This window comes from Epinephelus fuscoguttatus, linkage group LG22 (genome assembly GCF_011397635.1).
Source record: "Epinephelus fuscoguttatus linkage group LG22, E.fuscoguttatus.final_Chr_v1".
Taxonomy (NCBI): domain Eukaryota; kingdom Metazoa; phylum Chordata; class Actinopteri; order Perciformes; family Serranidae; genus Epinephelus; species Epinephelus fuscoguttatus.
Window position 1 is genome coordinate 1,545,403 of NC_064773.1, and position 26,651 is coordinate 1,572,053.

The 26,651-nt window shown below is 41.7% G+C and overlaps 1 protein-coding gene across 3 annotated transcripts; it reads left to right on the top strand.

The window, feature by feature from the left end:
* LOC125883234 (RAB3A interacting protein (rabin3)) lies at positions 1–22,015 on the top strand. 3 transcript variants are annotated; one of them, XM_049567471.1, is made up of 14 exons: positions 1–142; positions 9,324–9,464; positions 10,064–10,180; positions 10,490–10,656; positions 11,338–11,509; positions 12,235–12,330; positions 14,206–14,283; positions 15,756–15,959; positions 16,058–16,186; positions 16,746–16,858; positions 16,974–16,997; positions 17,316–17,415; positions 17,604–17,673; positions 19,337–22,015. In XM_049567471.1, the coding sequence occupies exons 3-14, from the start codon at positions 10,091–10,093 to the stop codon at positions 19,417–19,419; spliced, it is 1,326 nt and encodes a 441-aa protein (XP_049423428.1). In that variant the 5' UTR covers positions 1–142; positions 9,324–9,464; positions 10,064–10,090; the 3' UTR covers positions 19,420–22,015. The 3 variants fall into 3 exon arrangements, with proteins under 3 accessions (XP_049423428.1, XP_049423429.1, XP_049423430.1); XM_049567472.1 differs by lacking the exon at positions 16,974–16,997; XM_049567473.1 differs by lacking the exon at positions 12,235–12,330.
* Positions 22,016–26,651: the final 4,636 nt, after the last annotated feature.

The window sequence follows — 26,651 nt, forward strand, 5'->3', positions numbered from 1 at the left end:
CCCTCCCGTCAGTTGGAGTAACCTGCTCCGGTCTGCGTCAACAACCGCTCCGGTGTGACCGTTTGTTTGTCTCACGGGCTTGTCCTGCACGGTACCGGGAGGAAGACACCGCCGGCCCGGCTGCTGCCCTCACAGAGACCCGGTGAGTCCGCAGCTACCGTGTTATTACCGTTACTGTTGTTGTTATTCGTAGATGTGTCCGGTAAACTTGCTCAGCCCGCTAGCTAGCTAGCTTAGCGACACGCAAATGCACCATTACGTTAGATGCGCCCATTATCGGACACTGAGCCGTCTGTCGCACTGTCTCTGCCCTTCTCCTCACAGCCAAGCCCCCACACGCCCTCGCCACCACTGTTAACACACATCTCACGTTATTAACATTTGATCTACTCATAATAAATCTTCTATTTTTCGTCATGTTGGCGGAATTAGCTCGCCGTGGTCGGGTTTGTACGGTGGCCGATAATGGAAGCAGGGTCTCCCCCTCATCACTAACGTTAATCCCCAGCTTCAGACTAACAGTTATATTAACGGTTTTAACGGCGGTCAGTGCGCTGTGTGTGTAGCTGCTGTGATGTTTCCATATGTGTTATCTCTGCCTAGCATGTTACAGCTGACAGAGATGCTAACGCCTCCCCTCTGTGTGTCGCTACTAACGTTAACGTTAGCTAATCTGCTGTAAACGCACCGTTAGCATGAGCTCGAGCCCGCAGCGCAGACACACAGTGAACATGTTGCTGTCATGCATCTTTCATGTGTCAGTGTCAGGTAACACTGTTAGCTTCTCAACGTTAGCCCCCCCCCTTGTTCACTAGCTGTTAGCATGTTAGCTCAGTGTTCTAACCTTATGCTAACACATGCTAAGGGACTGTTCATTACTAATGAGGGGAGGAGGTGGCGCAGAGCAGGAGCTGGGACAGATCATGTTTTAATCACAGAGGAGGGACAGAGAACTGTTGTTAAATGTTCTGTTATTTATTTTTTAATTTTAATCATCATCTTATGGAAGTGTATTGCATTCACTTGACAAATTAAAAAAATCTGTTTTATTGAGCAATTTTTTCTGTTTTTCGGAGTATTTTTTTCTCTTCTGTTTTTTGTGGTAATTTTTTATTTTTTTGAGTAATTTTTTATTTTTCTGTTTTCCGTGGGGGTTTTTTTCTGGGTTTCGGTGTAATTTTTTTCTGTGTTTTGGAGTAATTTTCTTCTGTTTTTCAGTGTAATTTTTTCCTTTTTTTTTCTTTTTTTTGAGTAATTTTTTATTTTTCTGTTTTCCGTGGGGGGGGTTTTTTCTGTTTTTTGGAGTAAATTTTTTTTTTGTTTTTCGTGGTATTTTTTTCTGTTTTTCGTGTTGTTGTTTTTTCCTTTTTTTTGAGTAATTTTTTATTTTTCTGTTCTCCGTGGGTTTTTTTTTCTGTTTTTCGGTGTAATTTTTTTTTCTGAGTTAAGAGAGCAATAGAACAACAGACGCTTTCATTCCTTTCTTGAGAGCTCGATATAATGGAAGCAAACATGACCCGCTTGTTTAGTTTAATCCACTTTTACTTTGTTTTGGGTTTGAGACACTGGGAGATACTCTTGTCTTTAAGTCATATAGATGGTAAGGTGCCTGCGTAAAGTCGCCAATCTATATCTATTTATATCTACTATTTATATCATTTAAAATAAATTATCAGAGCGTTTTCTTGCCAGATTCACTCAGAACATGTGAAGAAAAAAACAAAACAAGATCGCGAGTCGTCCTGGACTCTTCATGCTGCATTGTGCCGTACCACCAAACAACACCACATTGCGTCCAGTATAAACTGCCTAATTGGTTAACATGGGCGCTGAACGCAAGAGGGCAGCGCTCCATGGAAAATCCGCACTGTTTGCCGCTTCTAGTGTGAACCAGGCGTTAGCTTTCTGCTGCAGAAAGAATGAATGTTCTCGCTATTATGGTTTTTATTTAAGATTGATATATACAGAATTACACAAACTACAATTTCCTGCGGCCATCACGGGAAAATTCTGGTGTAATTACAGCAAAACACTGTTTGCTCAGCAGATACAGTGAAGTAATGTGAGGTCATGACCTGATGAGAGGGAAGACAGAAGCCTTAAGGCCTAAACACACTGGTGCAGAACGCTGCGTTTCAAAAAGTACACCTATTATTTACAATGTACAACCCCACAAGACATGCGTTGGCACTCCTGGATGCGCCGCCTCATGGCACTTCACGCCACTGTGACATTTCCAACCTCGCTGCCCCGGAAGTAAATGCATTTTCCCCCACTCGCTCTCTGCTTGTACAGACCAGCTCCTGTAGCAGCTCTTCTTCTCTGCTCCTGTAGCAGCTCGACTCCTCTCCTCACCATGGATGTATAAAGAGAACTCTGTTGCTGTGTCTCGTGTGTGATGAAGAATGAATGAGGAGGGACTTGTTGAGGTCGAGAAACAGTCCCGTCATAATAAAGACAATGGATAAAAAGATACTTCCTGTTGAGTCACAGCTCTGGAGATCAGCTCTTCAGCTGAGAAACCGACTTCAGTTGAGGCTGTACACATGATTTTGAAGTCCTGTTTATACGTCAGCGGTTTCAACTGAAAACAGTTTTGGGTGCCTGAAAACGCAACGTTTTGAAAACAGGTTCCAAAGTGCAATTTTTTGGAAATGGCAGCGTCTCCGTTGTCATGTAAACTTGCAATATGCAGTTCCTCTGAAAACAGACGTTTCGCACATGCTCATTACGGTTCCAGTCACTAGGCATGCGCAAGAAAGTCGAGTGTCACAACAACAATGGCGAGCTCTGTTTGTGCTGCTCACCCTGTTGATTTGAAGTGAAGTGTAGATCTGTTACTGTAGCAACTCCACCTCGTCGTCCATCCAGACAAAGTTATCTGTGCATGCTTTCACCATTGTGTCTTCTTAGACTTTTTTGTTTTTAGAGAAACAGGGCCTAAGCTAACGCAGAGGTGGGGGAACAGATGTTTCAGTTACAATAACTTTGTGTCGTCGTCTCTTAACGAGCTGCAGCACAACGCGTCTGGTGTGTTTTCAGCTTCAGCTTTCTCCTGCTAAAATAATGAATGTTCTGCTACTATGGTCCTTTTAGACCTATTTAAACAGAATCATGCAAACAACGATCTCCTGCAGCCGTCCGCAGAAGGTCCGTTTTTAAAAGGTTAATATATCTAAAATCGTTTGTCAGAGCCAGAAACTAAAAAAAACAGAAATTATTGTCACATTTTCAGATTTCTCCTTGAACATGTAACGTGCAATGAACGCTTCTGTTGGGAATCATGTTGTGATGTTTTATCAGAATTATTAATTACTTTATTGTACGTGTCTTATTTAATATACCACCAAAAAATAAACACTGGCACAACATCCTGTTAAAAAACATAAGGAGGATTAGCATTGTTTTTCAGTTTATTTTTTAGTAAGAACTCCCATCTTGTTTGCTTGTTTCATCGATTCTTAAACCTACATTTTATATAAATATGAAAACATGGTTTCAAGATAAAAAGAAATCAACGTAACACCCCATCCACCCTGTCCTCTGATAAATAAAGAACAGCCCCTAACCCACTGCTCGCTGAGCGTCTCTGAAACAGGTGCATTAAAACGCAGCGTGTCTGTCCGCAGAGTTTAGAGTCATATGTTGAGCTCGAGGTTTGACTTCCTGTCAGCAGCACACAGACGACATTATAACAGGCCGAACGAATCATGTGAATGAACAGAGGCGCTGTTGTCAGTTTAAACTCAGTTAGTGTCTCCTGCTGAACACGCTGCACTTCTCCTGCAGAGCTGCGGGTCAGGTTTCACCAGAATAAATGTGATCGACTGATTAATCGACTCATCGCTGCAGCTTTAATATTAATACTTCAGTTCATGTCAAATATCTGATTAAAGAATAAGTAAACAAATGTAATAAAACTGGACCAGACGTTCAGTTCCTGCTTCTGACACCTGTCAGTACTTAAACCTCACAGACACAGTTTGACACAGAATCATATATTAAAATTATATTTGCATATTTTGCATTTTTGGGCCGTTGTTTGGTTGTCAGAGTTTGGTCTGACGTCAGGCTGCGTTTTAAACCCTGTAAACACTCGGGATGAGCCTTCATCAGGCGTCTGGAGTAACCGGACCCTCCACCAGCATCCCTCAGCGTGTCCGGTTACCACGGGCTCTCCTGGACTGGTCTCCATGGAGACAGGGGAGAGAGGGAGAGGGGGGATTGGTTGGTTCAGGGCGGGTGGGGTTTCACCTGGGTTTGACTGACAGGTGTGATGCTGTCACCTGTGTGTGTGTGTGTGTGTGTGTGTGTGTGTGGCCTTTGCATTTGTACACAGAACCAAACGACGGCACATCATGTCGCTGCTGTGTGTGATTATACTCTGTATCTCAGCTTTGTGGGCTCAAAAGAGACGTGACTGGTGAGACATGTAACACATCAGTGGGCGCCTAGTGTGACATATCATCCACAACTTTATAAACAACAACGGCATTAACATGTCAGTAACAATCATGTACCGTCCTGTTAGGGATGGGCTTTAAACGATCAAAATTCATCATCAATTATCCCTCCACCAGCATTAATTGATAAGCCAGTATGGTCTCAAACAGAGAGAAACAAAGAGGGCGGGTGGGGTTTCACCTGGGTTTGACTGACAGGTGTGATGCTGTCACCTGTGTGTGTGTGTGTGTGTGTGTGTGTGTGTGTGTGTGTGTGTGTGTGTGTGTTCTCAGTGTCCATCATCATGTGTAATACATCCTGGACGTGTGTGTTTCTGGCTCTACACTGTCCCGTATAACACTCACTCACTGGAGCGTGCTGACTGACATCAACTGTGGGTAATACACTGGCCCTTTTCACACACAGATGGCGCTATAGAGCCGCTACGAAGTCCCTTCTTTATGCTTCCTTTGCATTTGTACACAGAACCAAACGACGGCACATCATGTTGCTGCTGTGTGTGATTATACTCTGTATCTCAGCTTTGTGGGCTCAAAAGAGACGTGACTGGTGAGACATGTAACACATCAGTGGGCGTCTAGTGTGACATATACGCATCGGCACAACTTTATAAACAACAACGGCATTAACATGTCAGTAACAATCATGTACCGTCCCTGTTAGGGATGGGCAAACGATCAAAATTCGATCAATTATCGATTAATTGATAAGCGAGTATTTCAAAAGAGAGAAAACAAAAGAGTGCAGTGCAGACTGTCGCCGCAAGAGGGCGCAGCTGCCCCAGTTTTGAGCTTCAACCCCCCCGGCCAAAGAGGAAGAATGGTGCGCATGCGCAGTTCACCCCTGGGTGTTTACAATCGTTGCCAGCCAGAGTTACAGGCTTCAGTTTTCAGCAAAACCTCCGTCTTTCAATGGTGTAGTGTTTTCAGAGGCCTCAAGGGAAGCCGCCGAGGCTTTGGAGAGCGATGAGAGCCTCCGTCTGTTTCTGATTTTTTGCCTGGCATAGGTCCAGCGGGGGTCTCGTAGGCCTGTCGAGCCGCCGTGCTCGCCGGGCGGAAGGGTCTCGTTGGCATGGCAGCTCGCCGGACCTATGCCAGGCATTGTAGGGGAAACACTACGACTGTCGATCAAAATTATTTGTGATCGATCAAAAGCCTTAACAATCAATCATCGATAATCGAAAATTTATGCCCATCCCTAGTCCCTGTTTAATGGCGGCTGATCTCGTCCTCTGCTTGGAGGATAAGGAGCTCCTGGGCCTCATTGTTTTCACTGTTTGCGACATTTTCAGCTGCTGTTCCTCTTCTTTGAGTTAGCCGCTAACTGCTAACTGCTGCTTTTTAAAGAAACGGGTCATTTCGTCAAAACGTCACCCATGTGCTGCCCATGATCAGGCAGCGTAAACGGGCCTATTGACTATGATAGGTAGCTCATACAAGCCCACGTCAAAGAATCTAAACTGTCCCTTTAATATGTCCGTATGAATAATTGTGTGAAATGCCTCGACCTGAGGAAGCAGAGTTTTAGTTTAATTTAGCTGTCGTTTATTTATCCAGTGTTTTAACCTCCGCCAACTATCTGCTGAACATCCTGTCATGTTTACGAATCCTGTGTTCATATAGTTTAACATTTAAATCATAAGTTGGGAATGTCGGACTTTTCTATAGCTGCACACGTTGAGAAACATCAAAGACGTTTTTGTTTTTCTCAACAAATCCAATGAGAATGCCAAAACCAACAGTGTGTTAGTCCGTGTACTGTCTGAACAGGTAAACCTTAGAAACACTGATCTGTAGTTTGATCAGTGATTTAATCAAACTGCTGCTCACTGTAGTTTTTATCAGACAGACAGGAGGATGTAGTGACTTTATTGGGGACCATTTTCAGCGGCGGATTAATCTACATCTGGTGCTCTTGTCAGTATTTGTGTGTGTGTGTGTGTGTGTGCGTGTGTGTGTGTGCGACTGAGTCAAAATAAACTACAGTGTGTGTTCATGATAATGAAGGAACATGTGACGCACTGACGTGTCTTTAACAACAGCGGAGGAAGACGAGATCAGACTGTAGATACACTGAACCTGTTGGTGATGCATTCACTGTTGGTTTGGATCTTTTTAATGGGACTTAGAGACAATAATGAAAATAGAGAAAAACACCTTTCTCTGACTTAGCAAACCTCAGCCAGTTAATACATTTTATATGTGATTTGGCTCCTCGCATCAAAGAGGCTGCTGTTCAGCTGCAGACTCACAAAGTCTCAGATGTCAGATTGTCCTTGAATGCACCACCAGTCCAGCGCTGTCAGCTGTATTCTACACAACAGTCAAACTTGGATCAAAACAATGACACGAGTCAGTGTGGCCTGAGATGGATTAGGTTGTGTTCACAGAGACGCACCACACTGCCTTTTTTATTTTTTATCGAATGCCACTCATAAAAAACACTTTTTGTGCCTTTTTTGTTGCCAGGCAACCTCCTCATCACCTCCTCACCTCCTCACCCTAACCTTCCCTTGCTATCACTCTACTGTTAATATATTGTATGTATCCTGCAGTACTCAGTGTGTAGCTGCTGCCATGTTGAGGCAGAGGGTGCTGTCTGTAGCTCTGGTTGAGGGTGAGAGGCTGTCAGCAGATAAACAGAGATCTGTGTGGGTACATGAGACCCTAAAAAAGAGGCTGGATCATGGGGAGTACCACCAGTTGGTCCAGGAGCTTCTCCTCCATCATGGACGTTTACAGTACTGCACTTATCTGCTGTTTTCTATTCAGATGGTGCTAACTGTGCTTTGTAAAGTCGTATAGCTCTGGGTATCCAGCAACCACTACCACCAGTTTCTCCTCCATTGGTTACCAGCTGTAAACTGGTTGTCGTGACCACCACAGAAGCCCCGCCTCTCTCATCACCGTTGCATGCTCATGAGACGTGTAGTCACACAAAAACAGCGAGCAAAAAGCTTCATTCTCATTAAAAACGGTTACAAAAAGTCGCCTCCAGCTGCTGAAACACTTCCTGCGTGATCAGGGCATTGATCATGTCCAAGAAGCATCGAGGCCGAGGATTGTTCTCTTGATTGACACACGAACAGTAATCAATAGTCAGTGTTGATTGGTTCACAGACGTCTCTGCAGACAGAAGAAGGTGCGACTTTGACATAATGATACTGAAATTAAAACACACACAGAAACTTTGTTCCTCGGCTGGATCTTTAAATAAACTCAAACAGTGACGTCAGTTTTCATGAGTCACACCGGCTTTATTTGTCTTCTTCAGCAAGTCGCTGAATTTCAGCTTTTGTGTACATACTCAGTTGGAGACACACCCACTTAACACACACGCACACACACACACACACACACACACACACACACACACACACACACCAGAATGAGCAGGTGGGACCGGTATGCTGTTAAAACACACTGCTGAGGTCGACAAAACAAAAGGTAGGACAGCAACATGTCACAGAGAGGATGTAAATAACACCATGATGATAATGATGATGATGATGGAGGATCTCTGGTATGAAAACAGACTTGATGCTTTGACGAGGAGTGTGTCAGCGCGCGGTGAACTTCCTGTTTCTGTCTGTCAGCTGGAGTTTGACCCAGAAAGTGAAGTCAGAGTCCGTCCTGCCTTCACACAGTTTATGGTCTTATAATATCTAACCTGTGCGTAGTGGAGACAGACGGAGGAAGTTACTGATGATCAAAGACTTCAGATGTGCCACTGTCAAACTTTCATATGATTGTTGTTGCCAAAAATAAACGGAGATAGATTTGTGTATTATTGGTGTGAGCAGATCAATAATCCATGTGTTAATGTGTAAATATGAAACAACCTCCACAAACATAAAAACAAGATTTATAAACTCAGAAAACTGTTTTGCAAATGCCCAAATTCCATTAAAAAATCTGTGAATACATTTAATTAATTAACAATGAAAACATTTGTGAATGTCTAACTTGTTTCATGCACACCGAGTCTGTTTTTTTACTTTAGAAATTTGTTTGCATATTTACACATCTGTTTTATATTTGCAAAATAGCTGTTTAAGCTTACAAACCTTTTTATGTATTTGTGGAGGTTGTTTTATTTTTACAGATTGTTGATCTACTCACTCAAATAATATCGACACAAATCTGTCTCCGTAAAAAATCACGAAAATCATTAAGCTATCCCACGTGAGTGGCAGTAGGCGATTGAAGAGCTGTTTCCTGCAGTAGAGAGAGTGACTCACAGACAGATACTTAACAGAGACAGAAAACTAGCTTGACGACAAAAGATCAAACACAAGTATGACGCTGAATATGTTAAACACTGTGGAGCTTGAACTGATGACTGAGGAGAAACCTGGACCCTTGAGGTGGAGCAGTGTCTGAGATTACAGTTTTAATACATGTTGTTATTTGTTTTGAGTCTTAATAGTTTGAACTTCAAAACAGTCACTTTATTTATGTTGTTTCATATCAGACCTTTATCAGGTGACAGTTATTGTTTACTTTAATGGCATGTTTGTTTTTTAAAGGGATAGTGCACCCAAAAATGAAAGTTCAGCCAAAGTCAAGGGACTGACAATGTTTGTTTATGTATAAAAAAAGGATTTTAAGATGTTATATTTGGCATCAAAAATCCAGTGTTAGTCATATTTTAGTGTAACCCAGTTGTATTCTGTGTGTTATTTAGGGTTGTTGTTGGGCGTTTGGATGAAACACTGATGCATCTGAAAACTTTACAGATCATGAATGTACAAATGTAACATACTGTTTGAGTTTCAGTTATCAGAATGTAAGTATGGTTTTATGTGATCTCCTCCTCTGTAGAAGATGAAGTAAGATCATATCCTCTGTGTCTCTCAGGTGAAGGACAGCTTGTACCTGTCGGTGTGTTTGCTGAGTCACTCGTTCACCTGTAGGACCACCTGGACACTGACTGACTGTCTGCGAGCCTCCATCGACCCTCCATCATCCTCCAGTGTGTCCGTCCACAGCTGCACTATGGTACAAAACACACACACACACACATACACACCTTCAAGATTTAAACCCACACACTGAGTCTTACTGACTGCTGATGCTGTGGCGTTTGCTCTGAAGAGGCAGCGACGCACTCTGCAGGGATTCAGACGGAAAATCTGGTCTTGGCAGCATCTCTTACAGAGCACATTATATCAGGCTATTTAATAAACTATTCATTAATTATTCTGGTGTATTTCCCTCCACACATTCTGACCTTTGATATTTTCATCTGCCTGATGGGCTGCGATGGTCACAGCTCACCAAAACATGCACCGCTGCATCCTGCAAAAGCAAACCAGACCAAACCACACCCACATCTGTCACACATCACTGATCACTCAGTGACTCTGTGACTCATGTCTCTGTGCTGAAAACAAACTTTTAAAGTCAAAAACTATCTGACAGAGTCTCAGTGAGGAAGCCTTTTCATTCGCCCCCCTGATGTTAGTCACTGATTCTCTGTCTGCAGACTGAAGCAGCTTTTCAGCCGTCAGTGACTCACTCAACATTTTAAATGAACACTTTACAGCTGCTGGTCTCTGTGTGTGTGTGTGTGTGTGTGTGTGTGTGTGTGTGCGCAGAGTGTATGATGTCTGAGAACAGCTGCTATGGCCTGCAGCAGCAGTCAGAGCAATGCAGAAACTCTGGAGGGGTTCCATGAGGTGAACTTGGCCTCGCCCACCACACCTGATCTTCAGGTAGGTCCCGTCACCTCATCACATGCAGGCAGAGGTTACAGGTTTATTCTTACAAACTCGATCGTCAGAGCCAGAACGGTGTATCACACATACCTCGTTTACACCAGCATGGAACTGGTTCAAATTAAATGATTTATTTTGACAAGGACGGATACACTGTATGTATCGGTATCAGTTATTGGTCAAAGGAGTTGTTAGATATCAGCATATAAACAAATATCGTGCCTCCTTCCTCTCCACAACTCTGGGTTGTCATTGTTCCTGATAACGTTCAGTGTCTTTATTGGTTCTCTGTGTGTCGTTCTGCAGAACCAAGCGGAGCAGCGCCCCTCTGCTCGTCACAGCACCCCGCCCACCTCTCTGTACCGCACCCACTCTCTGGGAGCACCCCCTACTGCCCGCCCCACCTCCCTGCGGGCCGATCAGCTCCCCACGCAGCCGGTGTACTCCACACCACGGCACAGTCACAATGGAAGGTAAAGAAAATACACTGACGTCAGATTCATCTGTCGAGGCTGAGAGACGTAAAATGATTCAGTGATTAATCTCAAATGAATGTCTGTAACTGTTTTTATCATCGATCGTTAATACAGAGAGCCAGATATTTGCAGCTTTTCTCTGTTTTCATAATGTTGAACTGAATGTTGTTGAGTTTAAGACTTTATATGATACTAGTAGCATCTCGCTTTAAAGGCATAGTGCAGCCAAAACTGAAAATTCAGCCGTTATCTACTCACCCATATGCCGAGGGAGGCTCAGGTGAAGTTTTAGAGTCCTCACATCACTTGAAAACATCATTGAAACCACAAAATATCTCCATACTGCTCGTCCGTAGTGATCCAAGTGTCCTGAAGCCCCGACATAAAAAGTTGTTTGGAAAAACGTCCAGGCTACAATGAGGCTAAAAACAGAGTTCAAATGAGGTATGAATCCCTACTGGTATGAATAGTTTTGATGTGAAATATTCGCAGCTGAGTATTTTCGTGTCGTTTATTCGACACTGTTTAAAGATTTTAATCAACACTGCAAATAACTTCAGCTGCAGCTGTGGAGGCAGAATGTTCGTAGATTCCTGTTCATAAAAAAATAGTGTCCAGAGACTTGAATGTTATCCGTACCTGACCAACCTTGTGTCCCTGGTCACGCTGGCTGCACAGTGTGCCAGGCCAGGAGGCGGAGTCAGCCGATGGCAACTTCCTGTCCGGAGAGGACAGCGAGGAATGCAGCGCCTTGAGCGACAGCCTGTCGCGGCTGCGCAGCCCGTCGGTGATGGAGGTCCGAGAGAAAGGATACGAGAGGCTGAAGGAGGAGCTGGCCAAGGCTCAGAGGGTAGGACACACACACACACACACACACACACACACACACACACTGGTTTTTACCTTAATTTGTATTCAGAATTGAATGTAAGTGTGCGTGTAGTTGGACAGAGAGTGTGTGTGTTTGTGAGGCGTCACTTCATCTCATTATTCACGTTAACATCATGTTATATTCTGTTTTATTTTAAATGCATTTATTTTATAGTTTTTTGCGAGGATGTCTCGACCTGATGTTACAGATCAGTATCAGGGCTGGTTGAGACGTTTTCTAACTGATCGGCCTTGTTGAGCTGTAAAGAGTCTGATCTGATCCTTTGTTTTACTTCAGATGTCACACGTGTTTTAACCTGCACAGTGACGCGACAAGTGCAGCCGTCATTTAGTTCTCCACCTCACACTCTGCCTGCTGCCAAACACCACACGCCATAAACGACAGCAAAATGCTGCATGAGATTGTATATTTATTATTTACAGAAGTTATAAGTTACTGGTTTCAGCTCAGTGACACAGTCTCTTGTGTTTTTTTGCCTCCACGCTGCTGAAACTTGATCATGACATCCCTCATTTTTTGTTTTTATTTAAGATGAAGCGAGCCATTCAACACATCTCACTAATTTTTATTTCTTCATTTCTTTGTATGTTGTCATGCTTTGATTTTATGTTCATGTGTTTTCATTTGGCGGCTTGTTGTTTTTCTGTTGTGTTGTTTTCTTTGTGTGCATGTGTGTGTGGAAGGAGCTGCTGTTGAAAGATGAGGAGTGTGAGAGGTTGTCTAAAGTCAGAGACCAGCTCGGCCAGGAGCTGGAGGAGCTCACCGCCAGTCTCTTCCAGGTCGGTCCGCCTCTCCTCCCTCCATCCCTCCGTCTCTCTGTCCGTCCGTTTCTTCCTCTGCTTCCTGTTTCCCTTCCTCCTGAGGCAGCGGCCAGACAGACACCGGACAGACTGACTGAAACAGATTCAGATGGGATTTGTTGCTCTTTATGTTTTTGGCAGCAGAGACGTGAAGCGGAGGCGTCGTGAGGTCATTGGGAAGCGAGTTTTAAATATTTACTGCCTCGATCCTCCGGGTGTCTCTACACACCATGTTCTTCTCTCTGTGTCTGGAGTTTAGTTTCATCGGCCTTATTTTAATGTTTACTGATCGCTTTATCATATTTATCAGAAATAATAATTTACTTTCTATTATAAATATTTTATTGAGCCAAAGAAGATTATTACTGCTGTTTAATTTTGTGCTGATGCTCGTCTCAATTCATATGAAAGAATTCACAGATATAAATCAGACGATATAAAAGACACAGGATTGTATTTTCAGATTAAAACAGTGTCAGAAATAAGGTGATTTAAAAAAATAAATGAATATTTAAGTCAAATAGTAGTTGACAAATATAAAGTAAATGTGTTGATACTGAATAAAATGAGTCATAAAATAAATCTAAACATAACACAAACACACAAACACAAACACAAACATTCTCCTCATCTTCTTCAAATCCTAATTTACTTTCAGATATTTATCATTAAATATTAATTATTACATCATTACATTTACTTTATCGTTTTAATTACTGTCTAAGCTGAATACACACAACACAGGTTGAAGTGTAGAGCTGAGTGTTGTCACTGGATACCTTCAAGGTTTCAACCAAAATAACCCAGTGCCAGGTGAAACATCTCCAGTCAAATGATACCTGCATGCGATCCTGGTCCTGCTCTGATCCTGGTCCTGCTCTGATCCTGGTCCTGCTCTGATCCTGGTCCTGTTCTGATCCTGGATCGTCTCAACTCTCTCTGGAGCTGCTCTACCTCTGACGAACAGTCACTTTAACATCTGCCTGGTTAGCACAAGCTAACACAGCAGCTAGCATCTGATACCAAGCCCTTAAACAGTCCCAACAAACTGACACTGACACTGAAACAGCCTGACTGTCGTTAAACCTGTAAATAACCTCTGGAAATGTTAGCCGTGTGATGCTAACCGTTAGCCCTGCCAGTCTGCTGTCCCTGTCACAGAGCTCACACTTCAGCAGCAGCTACGACCCAAACTGTCTGTGCTGCGGTGAAGTCATGTGACAGAGCTGACAGTTCAGTGTGCTGAGATGCCACCAGAACACGATGGTGTCAAATAAAAGACTGTTGATACAAGTCTTTTTCTGCTGCTGCAGGACAATGGTTAAAAAAGGGACGACTAAATGTGATTTTAAACTTTAAAGGCAGAAGAAGTGTTTATGGAAATAACAAAGTTTGTTGAGTTCGATAGTGTTCAGCTCAGAGCTGCAGATTCGTCCCCGCTGAGGAAACGTTTTCTGCTGCTGGACGTTGAGACTGAATCTGTCCGGGTGTTTGTTCCTTTCCTCCTCACACTCCTCCTCCTTTGGCCTTTTCCTCATAGAAGGTGCTGGGACTCCTCTCTCTCTGTGTAGGTGTGTGTTTCTGTAGTCGACATGTTCGCAGCTCAGAACCAGTGTTCACTATCAGTTCCTTTACTTCCTGTTACTGTCGTGTTTTTATGCTTATTTTAGAGTGAACTGGTCCTTTAACACACTGAGCTTGTGTAGACGCTGCTTCACCATCAGAATGAATATTGAACCCAAACACAGATCAATCATGACTGAAGAATGGATCCACAAGTACTGAACTCTGTGTGTGTGTGTGTGTGTGTGTGTGTGTGTGTGTGTGTGTGTGTGTGTGTGTGTGTTTTTGCAGGAGGCCCATAAGATGGTGAGAGAAGCAAACGTCAAACAGGCAAACGCAGAGAAACAACTGAAGGAAGCTCTGGGAAAGGTGACGACACTAAACACACACACACACACACACACACACACACACACTGGATTAAATACGCTCAAACTCTCCTCCTCTTCATCTCTCAGTGAAACATGAACACAGACATGAAACACACTGATATTGTTCAGTGTAACTTGAACTTCCTGATGATGTCATTGTCTCTGATGTCCACCCAGAATACACGTCCATAATCTCAGAACCATCAGCGATCGGTCTGAAGATGATTTAACCTCTGTGGTCAATGTTTCGATGGTTCCTGTGGAGACAGCAAATATCTAGATGTTTAAGACGTCTTCTGATCTGCTTCATATCTGCACATAAATAAATATAAAAAAAAAAATACACAATAGATAATACGATCATCTAGACGATAGCTAATGAGTTCGGCCTCTTTTATTCTCCACAGGAACCGTTAACCTGCAACCAAAGTCCGCTCAAACTACTCAGACTACAAATGGAAACCAGAACTTCAGATACAAATCTTGTCCGGTCACCCACAGACTTTACATTTATGTATAGATATCTGTTCGTAGAGTTTAAATGGTTCATAAATCCATTTTAGACGTCAGAGAAAAAACAGATTTTTCAAAATAAGGCTGCACAATATAATGTTTTATTATCGTCATCGTGACGTCGACCTGCGTCACAAACATATGGAGATATTGACACTCAGGGATTTTTAGAGCCTGTGAAGAGTGTTAGTAGAAAACTTACCTGTAAAGTCAATTTAAAGACATGATTAGACGTGATTTCCCACCAGCTGAGCAATGGGTGCGTCACAAATGATGCAAATACGCAAATGAAGCGAATAGCGTGGTTTCGTGTCGTACGTTTTTTCCCAAGAAAAATCTGAACTTCAGTGACTGATTTGTGCCACAATAGCCAATCAGCATTGAGATCCTCCAGGGACGTATCAGTGGAACTTCACTCATCAATTCAGTGATTTCACAAATGTGTAACGCGATAATTTGCACGTATGAAGTGAGTCAGCACAAAGTATTCTAGCGTTAAAACTTGTGCGTTATTTTGGTGTGAACACAACGTTATATTTTCCGGTTGTCCGTCTGTCCGTCCCATGTCAACGCAATATCTCAAGAATGCCTCAAGAGAATTTCTTCAAATTTGGCACAAACGTCACTTGGACTGAAAAATAAACTGATCAGAATTTGGTGGTTGAAGGTCAAAGGTCAGTGTGACCTCACAAAACATGTTTTTGGCCATAACTGAATAATTCATTCACTAATTCTGACCAAACTTGACACAAATGTCTGACAGGATGAAATAATGAAGGTCAAAAGGTCAAAGGTCAGCTTGACTGTGACATCATCATGTTTTAACGTCATATCTCAGGAACAGAAGGGGAGACATTTGGTCAGATACTGAATTGGTGACTCACTTCCTGTTCAGTCCTGTATGTTGGGTCAGTTTCCATCGCTCAGATTAGCAACATCATTTTTCCTCCTCGTCAGATTGACGTCCTCCAGGCGGAGGTCCAGGCTCTGAAGACACTCGTGCTGTCCTCCCCCACCTCCCCTCTGGGTGAGCTCCCATCTACAGGAGTAAAGACTCCCTTCAGGAAGGGCCACAGCAGGAACAAGAGCACGTCCTCCGCCATCCTGGGGACGCAGCCCGACCCGTCGGCCACGCAGCCAATCGTACGGGAGTGTAGAGAGGTGAGAGAGCTCGCTGTATGATCACAGCTTAATATTCTGTATGTGTCAGTCTGTCTCTGCTGTATGTGAGGTGTGACCCTGTCCTGTTGGACATGTAGGTGGACAGTCAGCTGTTTAGTGACTTCAAGGCCTGGAAGGAGGAGCCGACGCTCGACCGCAGCTGCTGCTTCCTGGAGAGAGTTTACCGTGAGGACATCTACCCCTGTCTCACCTTCAGCAAGAGCGAGGTACGTACGTGTCCTCTCCTGTGACTCTCTGTCCTCTCCTGTGACTCACTGTCCTCTCCTGTGACTCACTGTCCTCTCCTGTGACTCTCTGTCCTCTCCTGTAACTCGCTGTCCTCTCCTGTGACTCACTGTCCTCTCCTGTGACTCGCTGTCCTCTCCTGTGACTCTCTGTCCTCTCCTGTAACTCGCTGTCCTCTCCTGTGACTCACTGTCCTCTCCTGTAACTCGCTGTCCTCTCCTGTGACTCACTGTCCTCTCCTGTGACTCTCTGTCCTCTCCTGTGACTCGCTGTCCTCTCCTGTGACTCTCTGTCCTCTCCTGTGACTCGCTGTCCTCTCCTGTGACTCTCTGTCCTCTCCTGTGACTCTCTGTCCTCTCCTGTGACTCTCTGTCCTCTCCTGTGATTTACTGTCCTCTCCTGTGACTCTCTGTCCTCTCCTGTGACTCGCTGTCCTCTCCTGTGACTCTCTGTCCTCTCCTGTGACTCTCTGTCCTCTCCTGTGATTTACTGTCCTCTCCTGTGACTCTCTGTCCTCTCCTGTGATGTCTCGTCCCTCAGCTTGGTTCGGCCATCTTGGAAGCCGTGGAGCAGAACACACTCAGTGTGGAGCCGGTGGGTTTCCAGCCGCTGCCGGTGGTCAAAGCGTCGGCCGTGGAGTGTGGAGGACCAAAGTGAGACCACACACACACACACACACACACACACATTATCAACTCTTTCTCCTCTTCATCGAGCTTTCACTCTTTCATCATCATCTCTCCATCTTCCCTCAACTTCCTCCTCCAGCGGGCGAAGGGCGGAGCTCGTCACGTAAGTCTGACTCTGTCTCATCAGCATCTTGTCTGTCCTCAGTCGTCCCGCCTGGCTCCTCCTCCTCCTCCTCCTCCTCCTCCTCCTCCTCCTCTCACCTTCAGTCCGTCCTCCTGTCCAGGTTTATCAAAGTGATCCTGACGAGACGAACCTTGATAAATGTCTAACAGTCATCCCTCTCTCCTTACTTCCTCTCCTCGCTTCCTCCACTCTGAGCTTTAGTCTCCTCTCAGCTGATAGTAAATTCATTCAGTTTCCTTCATGGTGAGACAGAAACACGTGAACAACTTCCTGTCTGTCTCTCTGTGTGTCTCATAGAAAATGTGCCCTGAGCGGTCAGACCAAAACCTGTAAGCACAGAATCAAGTTTGGAGATTCGTCCAATTACTACTACGTATCTCCGTACTGTAGATACAGAGTGAGTACACACACACACACACACACACACACACACTTATTTTGCTGTGATGTCATACACACAGTCTGAAGTTAATACGAACCTGAAGCTTTATCATGTGACAGTTTACGTCTCTCTGATCACATCTGGACTGAAATGACGTCACATCTGTTTCACTTCAGATTCAAACTGTCTGTGTGTTTCCTCAGATCACAGCTGTGTGTAATTTCTTCACCTACATTCGCTATATCCACCAAGGGCTGGTCAAACAGCAGGACGGTAAGACTCACACACACACAAACACACACACACAAACCAACAGTGTGTACCTCATTAACATTGAACCAGACGACAGAGAGTTGAGAGAAGTATTGTACCAAACTGTATCACCACGCAGAAGGAAATGTGCATCTACTGCTAGCTCACCTAGCATCTCTGAGCTAGCTAATGTTACAGCTCAGCTGAGGAGGACGCCATTAATGTTTACATCTCACACTGTCCTTTGCGTTTTAGAAAACTTCTGCGTTTATATGACGACGTTGTTGAAATGATCTCCGTTCACACTGAGCCACAAAATCGAGTAAGGTAAAGCTGCAGTGCCGGAGGCTGCAGTTTGAGGACCGTTTAATTTTCTGAGCCAAGGCTACAACCTGAAGTTTATTTATTTATTTATTTATTTATTTTTGCTATACCCAAAACCTTCTTATTCAGTAGTTATAATCAGTGTTGGGCAGTAACGCGTAATTTGATTGATGAAGCCCAGGTAACTATACATTACCACTGCCGCTCCTCTCACACACACCTAAACACCCGTCCTGGGATACACAGTGTCGGCCTGCTTTGCCTGACCTCCGCAGAGCTGAGTGTGTGTGAGAGGAGCGGAGAGGACCGCGACGAGGTGGAGTTGCCACAGTAGATCTACACTTTGCTGGAGAAGCGTTGATAAAATCAACAGGGTGAGCAGCACAAACAGAGCTCGGCATTGTTGTTGTGATGGTCGACTTTCTCGCACATGCCTAGTGACTGGAACCGTAATGAGCATGTGCGGAAAGTCTCAGTTTTCAGAGGAACTGCATATTGCAAGTTTCCATGACAACGGAAATGCTGCCGTTTCCAAAAATTGCACTCTGGAAACCGTTTTCAAAACGTTTTCAGGCGCCCAAAATGCCGCTGTCGTGTAAACGATCGGCCAAAACGCAACTAAAGTTTACCGTTTTCCGTTGAAATCGTTGTCGTATAAACAGGACCTGATAAACAGCGCCCAGGTGAGAGGAAAAACATGTAGCTTCAACTTCGGGTCGACTGTTCGCACTGTGATCGACGACTGTTTTACTTGTTCGATACAGTTTTGTTTATCAGCCATGAAAAACAAGTTTAAGGCCACATTTCAGCAACATGATAATGGCCGCCATCATCACACAGGGTGATATGAAGAAACAGCAGTTTGTGCCTCTGATGTGTTCACAGATATTCAGGACAGGAAGTTTCTCTAAAGATAATTAAGTGTGGGTGTTTGAAAACCCTGAACGCCATTTATTAAAACTTTATGACCTTCTGTCTGATAAAAAGATTAACATTCTGTCAGCTGCACCGTAAAACATATTTTACCATGTGACCATCATGTGACTGTCAAAGTTTAAGGCCACATTTCAGCAACATGATAATGGCCGCCATCATCACACAGGGTGATATGAAGAAACAGCAGTTTGTGCCTCTGATGTGTTCACAGATATTCAGGACAGGAAGTTTCTCTAAAGATAATTAAGTGTGGGTGTTTGAAAACCCTGAACGCCATTTATTAAAACTTTATGACCTTCTGTCTGATAAAAAGATTAACATTCTGTCAGCTGCACCGTAAAACATATTTTACCATGTGACCATCATGTGACTGTCATGTGACCATCATGTGACCAACATGTGACCTGGTGTTGTGTGTCTGCAGCGGAGCAGATGTTCTGGGAGGTGATGCAGCTGCGCAGAGAAATGTCCTTCGCCAAGCTCGGCTACTACAAAGACCAGCTGTGACTGACGGACAGCCCCGCCCTCCAATCACAGCAGACTCCGCCCTGAAGCCCCGCCCCACCCTGCTCCCCCCTCCCCCTCCTCCTCCTGTGTGAGTGTGTTTCTGTGTGTGACAGAGTACCTGTGGTTGTTTTCAGCTGAGCGACTGACGTCAGTGATCTGTTGTTGGTTTCTGTTGAGTTTGAATCTGAAATATGAATTTTACTTTATTAAAACATGAAACACTCCGACATGTGACGACAAGTGACAACATGTGACGACAAGTGACGACATGTGACGACGTGTGACGACGTGTGAAGACAGCTAACATGAAGGATTTAAATGTGGTGGCGTTTGAACCCGTCTGAGGAGTTTGGATTTATTTTTCCTCTCCCTTCAATCATGAAATCAGAGTTTAACAGGGCTGAAAAAAATTCATTCTGATTTTTCAGTTCCAAATAAAAACACTTTTCTGGACCAACGACAGAGCATCAGAGCCGCTCCTCTGAGATTTAGAGATTAGAGTTGAAATATTTAGAAAGAAGTCGTATCATGAGAACAAAGTCATGAAACGAGGAAAAAAAATACCAAAAAATTTACAAAAATTAGTCAAAATTTTATGAGGAAAAAAAACAGAAATTGACGTTAAAGTTGGAACTTTAAAAGAAAATTTATTTCAAGAGTCAAGTTGAATATTTTTGAGATTAAAGTCATGGAGAGAGATTAAATTTTGGGGTTAAAAATCTAATTCTGAATAAGAAAATAAATCTGTAAATATGACTTGATTCTTAAAATATTTCTGTCCTAAAACTACACATTTTCGTGACTCGTCCATTATTATTGCAAAATATTTTTTCTCAAAATTGCAACTTTATTCTCGCAAATTTCAGACTCTCAAAATATTTAATTTTTCCTTAAATTTTGACTTTTTCAACATGAAACTTTTTTCTTGTTAAATATTGACTTCACCTGAAAATTCTGCACCCTCTGCCGCCAAAACTCATGACCATTTTCAAAATACTTTTTGTCTCAGAATTTTTTAAATTTTATTTTCATAACATTCCAAATTTTTCCACTTTTATGACTTTCTTTTTTTATAATCACACACCCTCATAACTCCTTTGTCATTACAATAATTTGAAAAATAAGACTTCATCTCCAAATATTTAAGTTTTCTTCAGATTGATTTTTTCAGCATTTAACTTTGTTCTTCTTAAATATTGACATCACCTGAAATTTTTTTAGTGTTTCTTCCCCTCCCCAAAATTATAACCACATTTCTTTTTTTCTAATTAAAATATTACAACTATTCTCTAAGTCTCAGATTCTGTTGCTCCGTCGTTGTGGCTCCAGAAACTAAAAGCTGTTCCAGTGCTGCTAAAAGTTTCTGTTTTTCTCTGGAGTCAAGTTTGAAAACTAAAGATAAGCTGCGCTGAATCTGAAATACAGTGAAGGACGTTCACCAAATTAAACTGACGACCAAACAACGAATATTTGTTTACAAAATGAAACAGTGTGTAAGCTTTTGTTTAACTTATGTTGTAAGAGAAGATGAAGGAGGCACAGTCGGATGCAAAGATAATCACAATATTATTCTTCTTCTTATAATTATTCTTATTATTATTGTTATTACAATCAGAAGGAGTACAAGCAGGACTCTACAGCGAAGCTGCGATTCGCAATTTATTTCTTTGTTGATTAATCTGTTGTTGTTTAGTTCATTAAGTATCAGAAAACAAAGAAAAGGTCCGTCAGTGTTTCCTGAAGTCCAACACGACGTCCTCAAACATCTCATTTTGTCTACAGCTGGGAGACGTTCAGTTTACTGTCACAGCAAAGAGACAATATTCACCCACCCGGACTCAGAAAATATTTTGACTGTTTCTTTCTTTAAACATTACTCAAACTGATGAAGAGATTATCAAATTAGTTGGTGACTGATTTAATAGTTGACGACTGATTGATTATTCGGTTAGTTGTTGCAGCTCTCAAGCCCCCTTTGATTTAATTGTAATTTATTTGCCTTCACTTCAAATCTGTGGCGCCCCCCAGTGGAGACTTGTCTCTTGCAGACCACATCCTGATATTAAATGACACAGGAGCACAGTGAATATTTGTAGTCTTGATCCTGTCTGAATGAGGTTTATACATTTATTCTCTGTATAATGTTATTTATGATTTCTTTATTTTGTTGTTGGGTTCTTTGAGACGTTGGTGAAGCTTTCAGAGGGTTTAAAGGAACAATGAAACACTACATGTACATTTATTTCTGCTGTTAAACACTCCGTGATGTCAGAACTCGCGTGGACGTGACGTTCTGTTCAGATAATCTGATAAAACATGTTTGTTTGGGGGAATTTTCCTTTAACAGCTCCGGCTGTCTCCACTCTGCTGTATTTTGTTAGTGAGGAGACGTGTAGATAGGAGGCTGTGTGTGTGTTTGTGTGTGTGTGTGTGTGTGTGAGAGAGAGTGTTGAGTGTGTTTGTATGCTGTAAACTTTATATCTGTTAATTTAAACCTGACTCCTTTGCATCTTTCTCTCATTCGACGTCAGTGTCACTCTCCCGGTTTGGTTTAGTGCCTTTTCTCTCAGACACTCTGAAATAAAAACAGTAATACCTCTGGAAACCTGCCGCTGTCTGTCCACTCTGTTCTCCACCTCACACACTGTAACCACACCAGGTCACTACAGGTCACTACAGGTCACTACAGGTCACAGGCCTTTGTTTTAGATGTTTGTCTCTTAAGTAGACGATTTAACTGACTTCATATTGTGGGTAAATCACAAATACAAATTATTATATTCATTATACTTTTTAATATCAGAATTACAGTTAAATTCTAGTGCTCAAAATCAGCTGCTTATTAATATTTCCTATGTACCTCTACACTGTATGAACAGGTTTATGCTTGAATGCCACTGTCAGCATGTGGCTGTTACACAGTCTGTCCACCAGAGGGCGTTCCAACATTACCAATGAACACTTGCAGTGACCAATAAGAGGAAGCTTTCTTGCTAAGTAATACTCTCAGACAGAAAATATCATTAACTTGTCGACTTCAAGGAACATGTTCAATCGCACATTGCTTCTTAAATGGCCAGCAGAGGTGATCTCCATGTGTGGCCACATCCCCCACCGCAGCCCAGGCAGGATGAGTGCGATGAGGATGGAGGAGAAAAGGTTGACGCAGTTGTTGTCTAAGATGGATTTCCCACAGATCCGCCGGGTGGTGGCAGATTAATAACTCACCACCTTCCTGATGCCCGAGTCAAAGCCTGGAGACGGACAGAGCGAGAGAAGACATTAAAGCTTCATTTGAAAGCAAATAATCTCTGTTGTTCTTCTCTTCAAACTGCCCACTGTGCTTTAAACCATGCTGGACTGACTTTACAAAACATTATGTACTACTACGTTTTTTCATGACTTCGGACTACATGCTATATTATGACGTGTTTTAATGATTTCAGACGACATGTTATATACTATGACATTTTTTCATGATTTTGGACGACATGCTATACTATGATGTTTTTTAATGATTTCGGATAACATGCTATACCATGACGTTTTTTCATGATTTCGGACGACACGCTATACTATGATGTTTTTTAATGATTTCGGACGACATGCTATACCATGACGTTTTTTCATGATTTCGGACGACACGCTATACTATGATGTTTTTTAATGATTTCGGATAACATGCTATACCATGACGTTTTTTTAATGATTTCGGACGACATGCTATACTATGACGTTTTTTAATGATTTCGGACGACATGCTATACCATGACGTTATTTCATGATTTCGGACGACACGCTATACTATGATGTTTTTTAATGATTTCTGATAACATGCTATACTATTTTTTAATGATTTCGGACGACATGCTATACTACAACATTTTTAATGATTTCGGACGACATGCTATACTATGACGTTTTTTAATGATTTCAGACGACATGCTATACCATGACGTTTTTTCATGATTGCGGACGACACGCTATACTATGATGTTTTTTAATGATTGCGGACGACACGCTATACTATGATGTTTTTTAATGATTTCGGACGACACGCTATACTCTGACGTTTTTTAATGATTTCGGACTACATGCTATACTACAACATTTTTTCACGATTTCGAACGACATGCTACACTATGACATTTTTTCATGATATGAGACGACATGCTATACTATGATATTTTTTCATGATTTAGGATGACATCCTATACTTTGACGTTTTTTCGTGATTTCGGATAACATGCTATACTATGGCGTTTTTCGTGATGTCGGACAACATGCTTTACTATGATATTTTCTTTCGAGATTTGGACAACGTGCTATCCTATGACTTTTTTTTCATGATTTCAGACGATATGCTATACTATGGTGTTTGTTCGTGATTTTGCACGATATGCTATACTATGAAGTTTTTTTTGAGATTTTGGACGACATGGTATATTATAACGTTTTTTCGAGATTTGAGACGACATGCTATACTATGACGTTTTTTGATGATTTTGGGTGACATGCTATACTATGACATTTTTTGGAGATCTTAGACGACATCCTACACTATTACATCTTTTCGAGATTTCGAACATGTTATATTGTGACATGTTTTCAGGATTTCAGACGACATGCTATACTATGACGTTTTTTAATGATTTCGGACGACATGCTATACCGTGATGTTTTTTCATGATTTCGGACTACATGCTATACTATGACGTGTTTTAATGATTTCAGACGACATGTTATATACTATGACATTTTTTCATGATTTCAGATGACATGCTATACTATGATGTTTTTTAATGATTTCGGACTACATGCTATACCATGACGTTTTTTCATGATTTCGGACGACATGCTATACTATGACGTTTTTTCATGATTTCGGACTACATGCTATACCATGACGTTTTTTCATGATTTCGGACTACATGCTATACTATGACATTTTTTCATGATTTTGGACGACACGCTATACTATGATGTTTTTTAATGATTTCGGATAACATGCTATACCATGATGTTTTTTCATGATTTTGGACGACACGCTATACTATGATGTTTTTTAATGATTTCGGATAACATGCTATACCATGACGTTTTTTAATGATGTCGGACTACATGCTATACCATGACGTTTTTTAATGATTTCGGACGACATGCTATACCATGACGTTTTTTAATGATTTCGGACTACATGCTATACTATGACGTTTTTTAATGATTTCGGACGACATGCTATACTATGACGTTTTTTAATGATTTCGGACTACATGCTATACTACAACATTTTTTCACGATTTCGAACGACATGCTACACTATGACATTTTTTCATGATATGAGACGACATGCTATACTATGATATTTTTTCATGATTTCAGACGACATGCTATACTATGACGTTTTTTCATGATTTCGGACGACATGCTATACCATGATGTTTTTTAATGATTTCGGACGACACGCTATACTATGATGTTTTTTAATGATTTCGGATAACATGCTATACCATGACGTTTTTTAATGATTTCGGACGACATGCTATACCATGACGTTTTTTCATGATTTCGGACGACACGCTATACTATGATGTTTTTTAATGATTTCGGACGACATGCTATACTATGACGTTTTTTAATGATTTCAGACGACATGCTATACCATGACGTTTTTTCATGATTGCGGACGACACGCTATACTATGACGTTTTTTCATGATTTCAGACGACATGCTATACTCTGACGTTTTTTAATGATTTCGGACGACATGCTATACTACAACATTTTTTCACGATTTCGATTGACATGCTATACTCTGACGTTTTTTAATGATTTCGGACGACATGCTATACTACAACATTTTTTCACGATTTCGAACGACATGCTACACTATGACATTTTTTCATGATATGAGACGATATGCTATACTATGATATTTTTTCATGATTTCAGACGACATGCTATACTATGACGTTTTTTCATGATTTCGGATAACATGCTATACTATGGCGTTTTTCGTGATGTCGGACAACATGCTTTACTATGATATTTTCTTTCGAGATTTGGACAACGTGCTATCCTATGACTTTTTTTTCATGATTTCAGACGATATGCTATACTATGGTGTTTGTTCGTGATTTCGCACGATATGCTATACTATGAAGTTTTTTTTGAGATTTTGGACGACATGGTATATTATAACGTTTTTTCGAGATTTGAGACGACATGCTATACTATGACGTTTTTTGATGATTTTGGGTGACATGCTATGCTGTGACATTTTTTGATGATTTTGGAGGACATGCTATACTATGACATTTTTTGGAGATCTTAGACGACATCCTACACTATTACATCTTTGAGATTTCGAACATGTTATATTGTGACATGTTTTCAGGATTTCAGACGACATGCTATACTATGACGTTTTTTGATGATTTTGGGTGACATGCTATGCTGTGACATTTTTTGATGATTTTGGGTGACATGCTATACTATGACATTTTTTGGAGATCTTAGACGACATCCTACACTATTACATCTTTGAGATTTCGAACATGTTATATTGTGACATGTTTTCAGGATTTCAGACGACATGCTATACTATGACGTTTTTTAATGATTTCGGACGACATGCTATACCGTGATGTTTTTTCATGATTTCGGACTACATGCTATACTATGACGTGTTTTAATGATTTCAGACGACATGTTATATACTATGACATTTTTTCATGATTTCAGATGACATGCTATACTATGATGTTTTTTAATGATTTGGGACGACATGCTATACTATGACGTTTTTTCATGATTTCGGACGACATGCTATACCATGACGTTTTTTCATGATTTCGGACGACATGCTATACTATGACATTTTTTCATGATTTTGGACGACACGCTATACTATGATGTTTTTTAATGATTTCGGATAACATGCTATACCATGACGTTTTTTAATGATTTCGGACGACACGCTATACTATGACGTTTTTTAATGATTTTGGACAACACGCTATACCATGATGTTTTTTAATGATGTCGGACTACATGCTATACTATGACGTTTTTTAATGATTTCGGACGACATGCTATACTATGACGTTTTTTAATGATTTCGGACGACATGCTATACCATGACGTTTTTTAATGATTTCGGACTACATGCTATACTACAACATTTTTTCACGATTTCGAACGACATGCTACACTATGACATTTTTTCATGA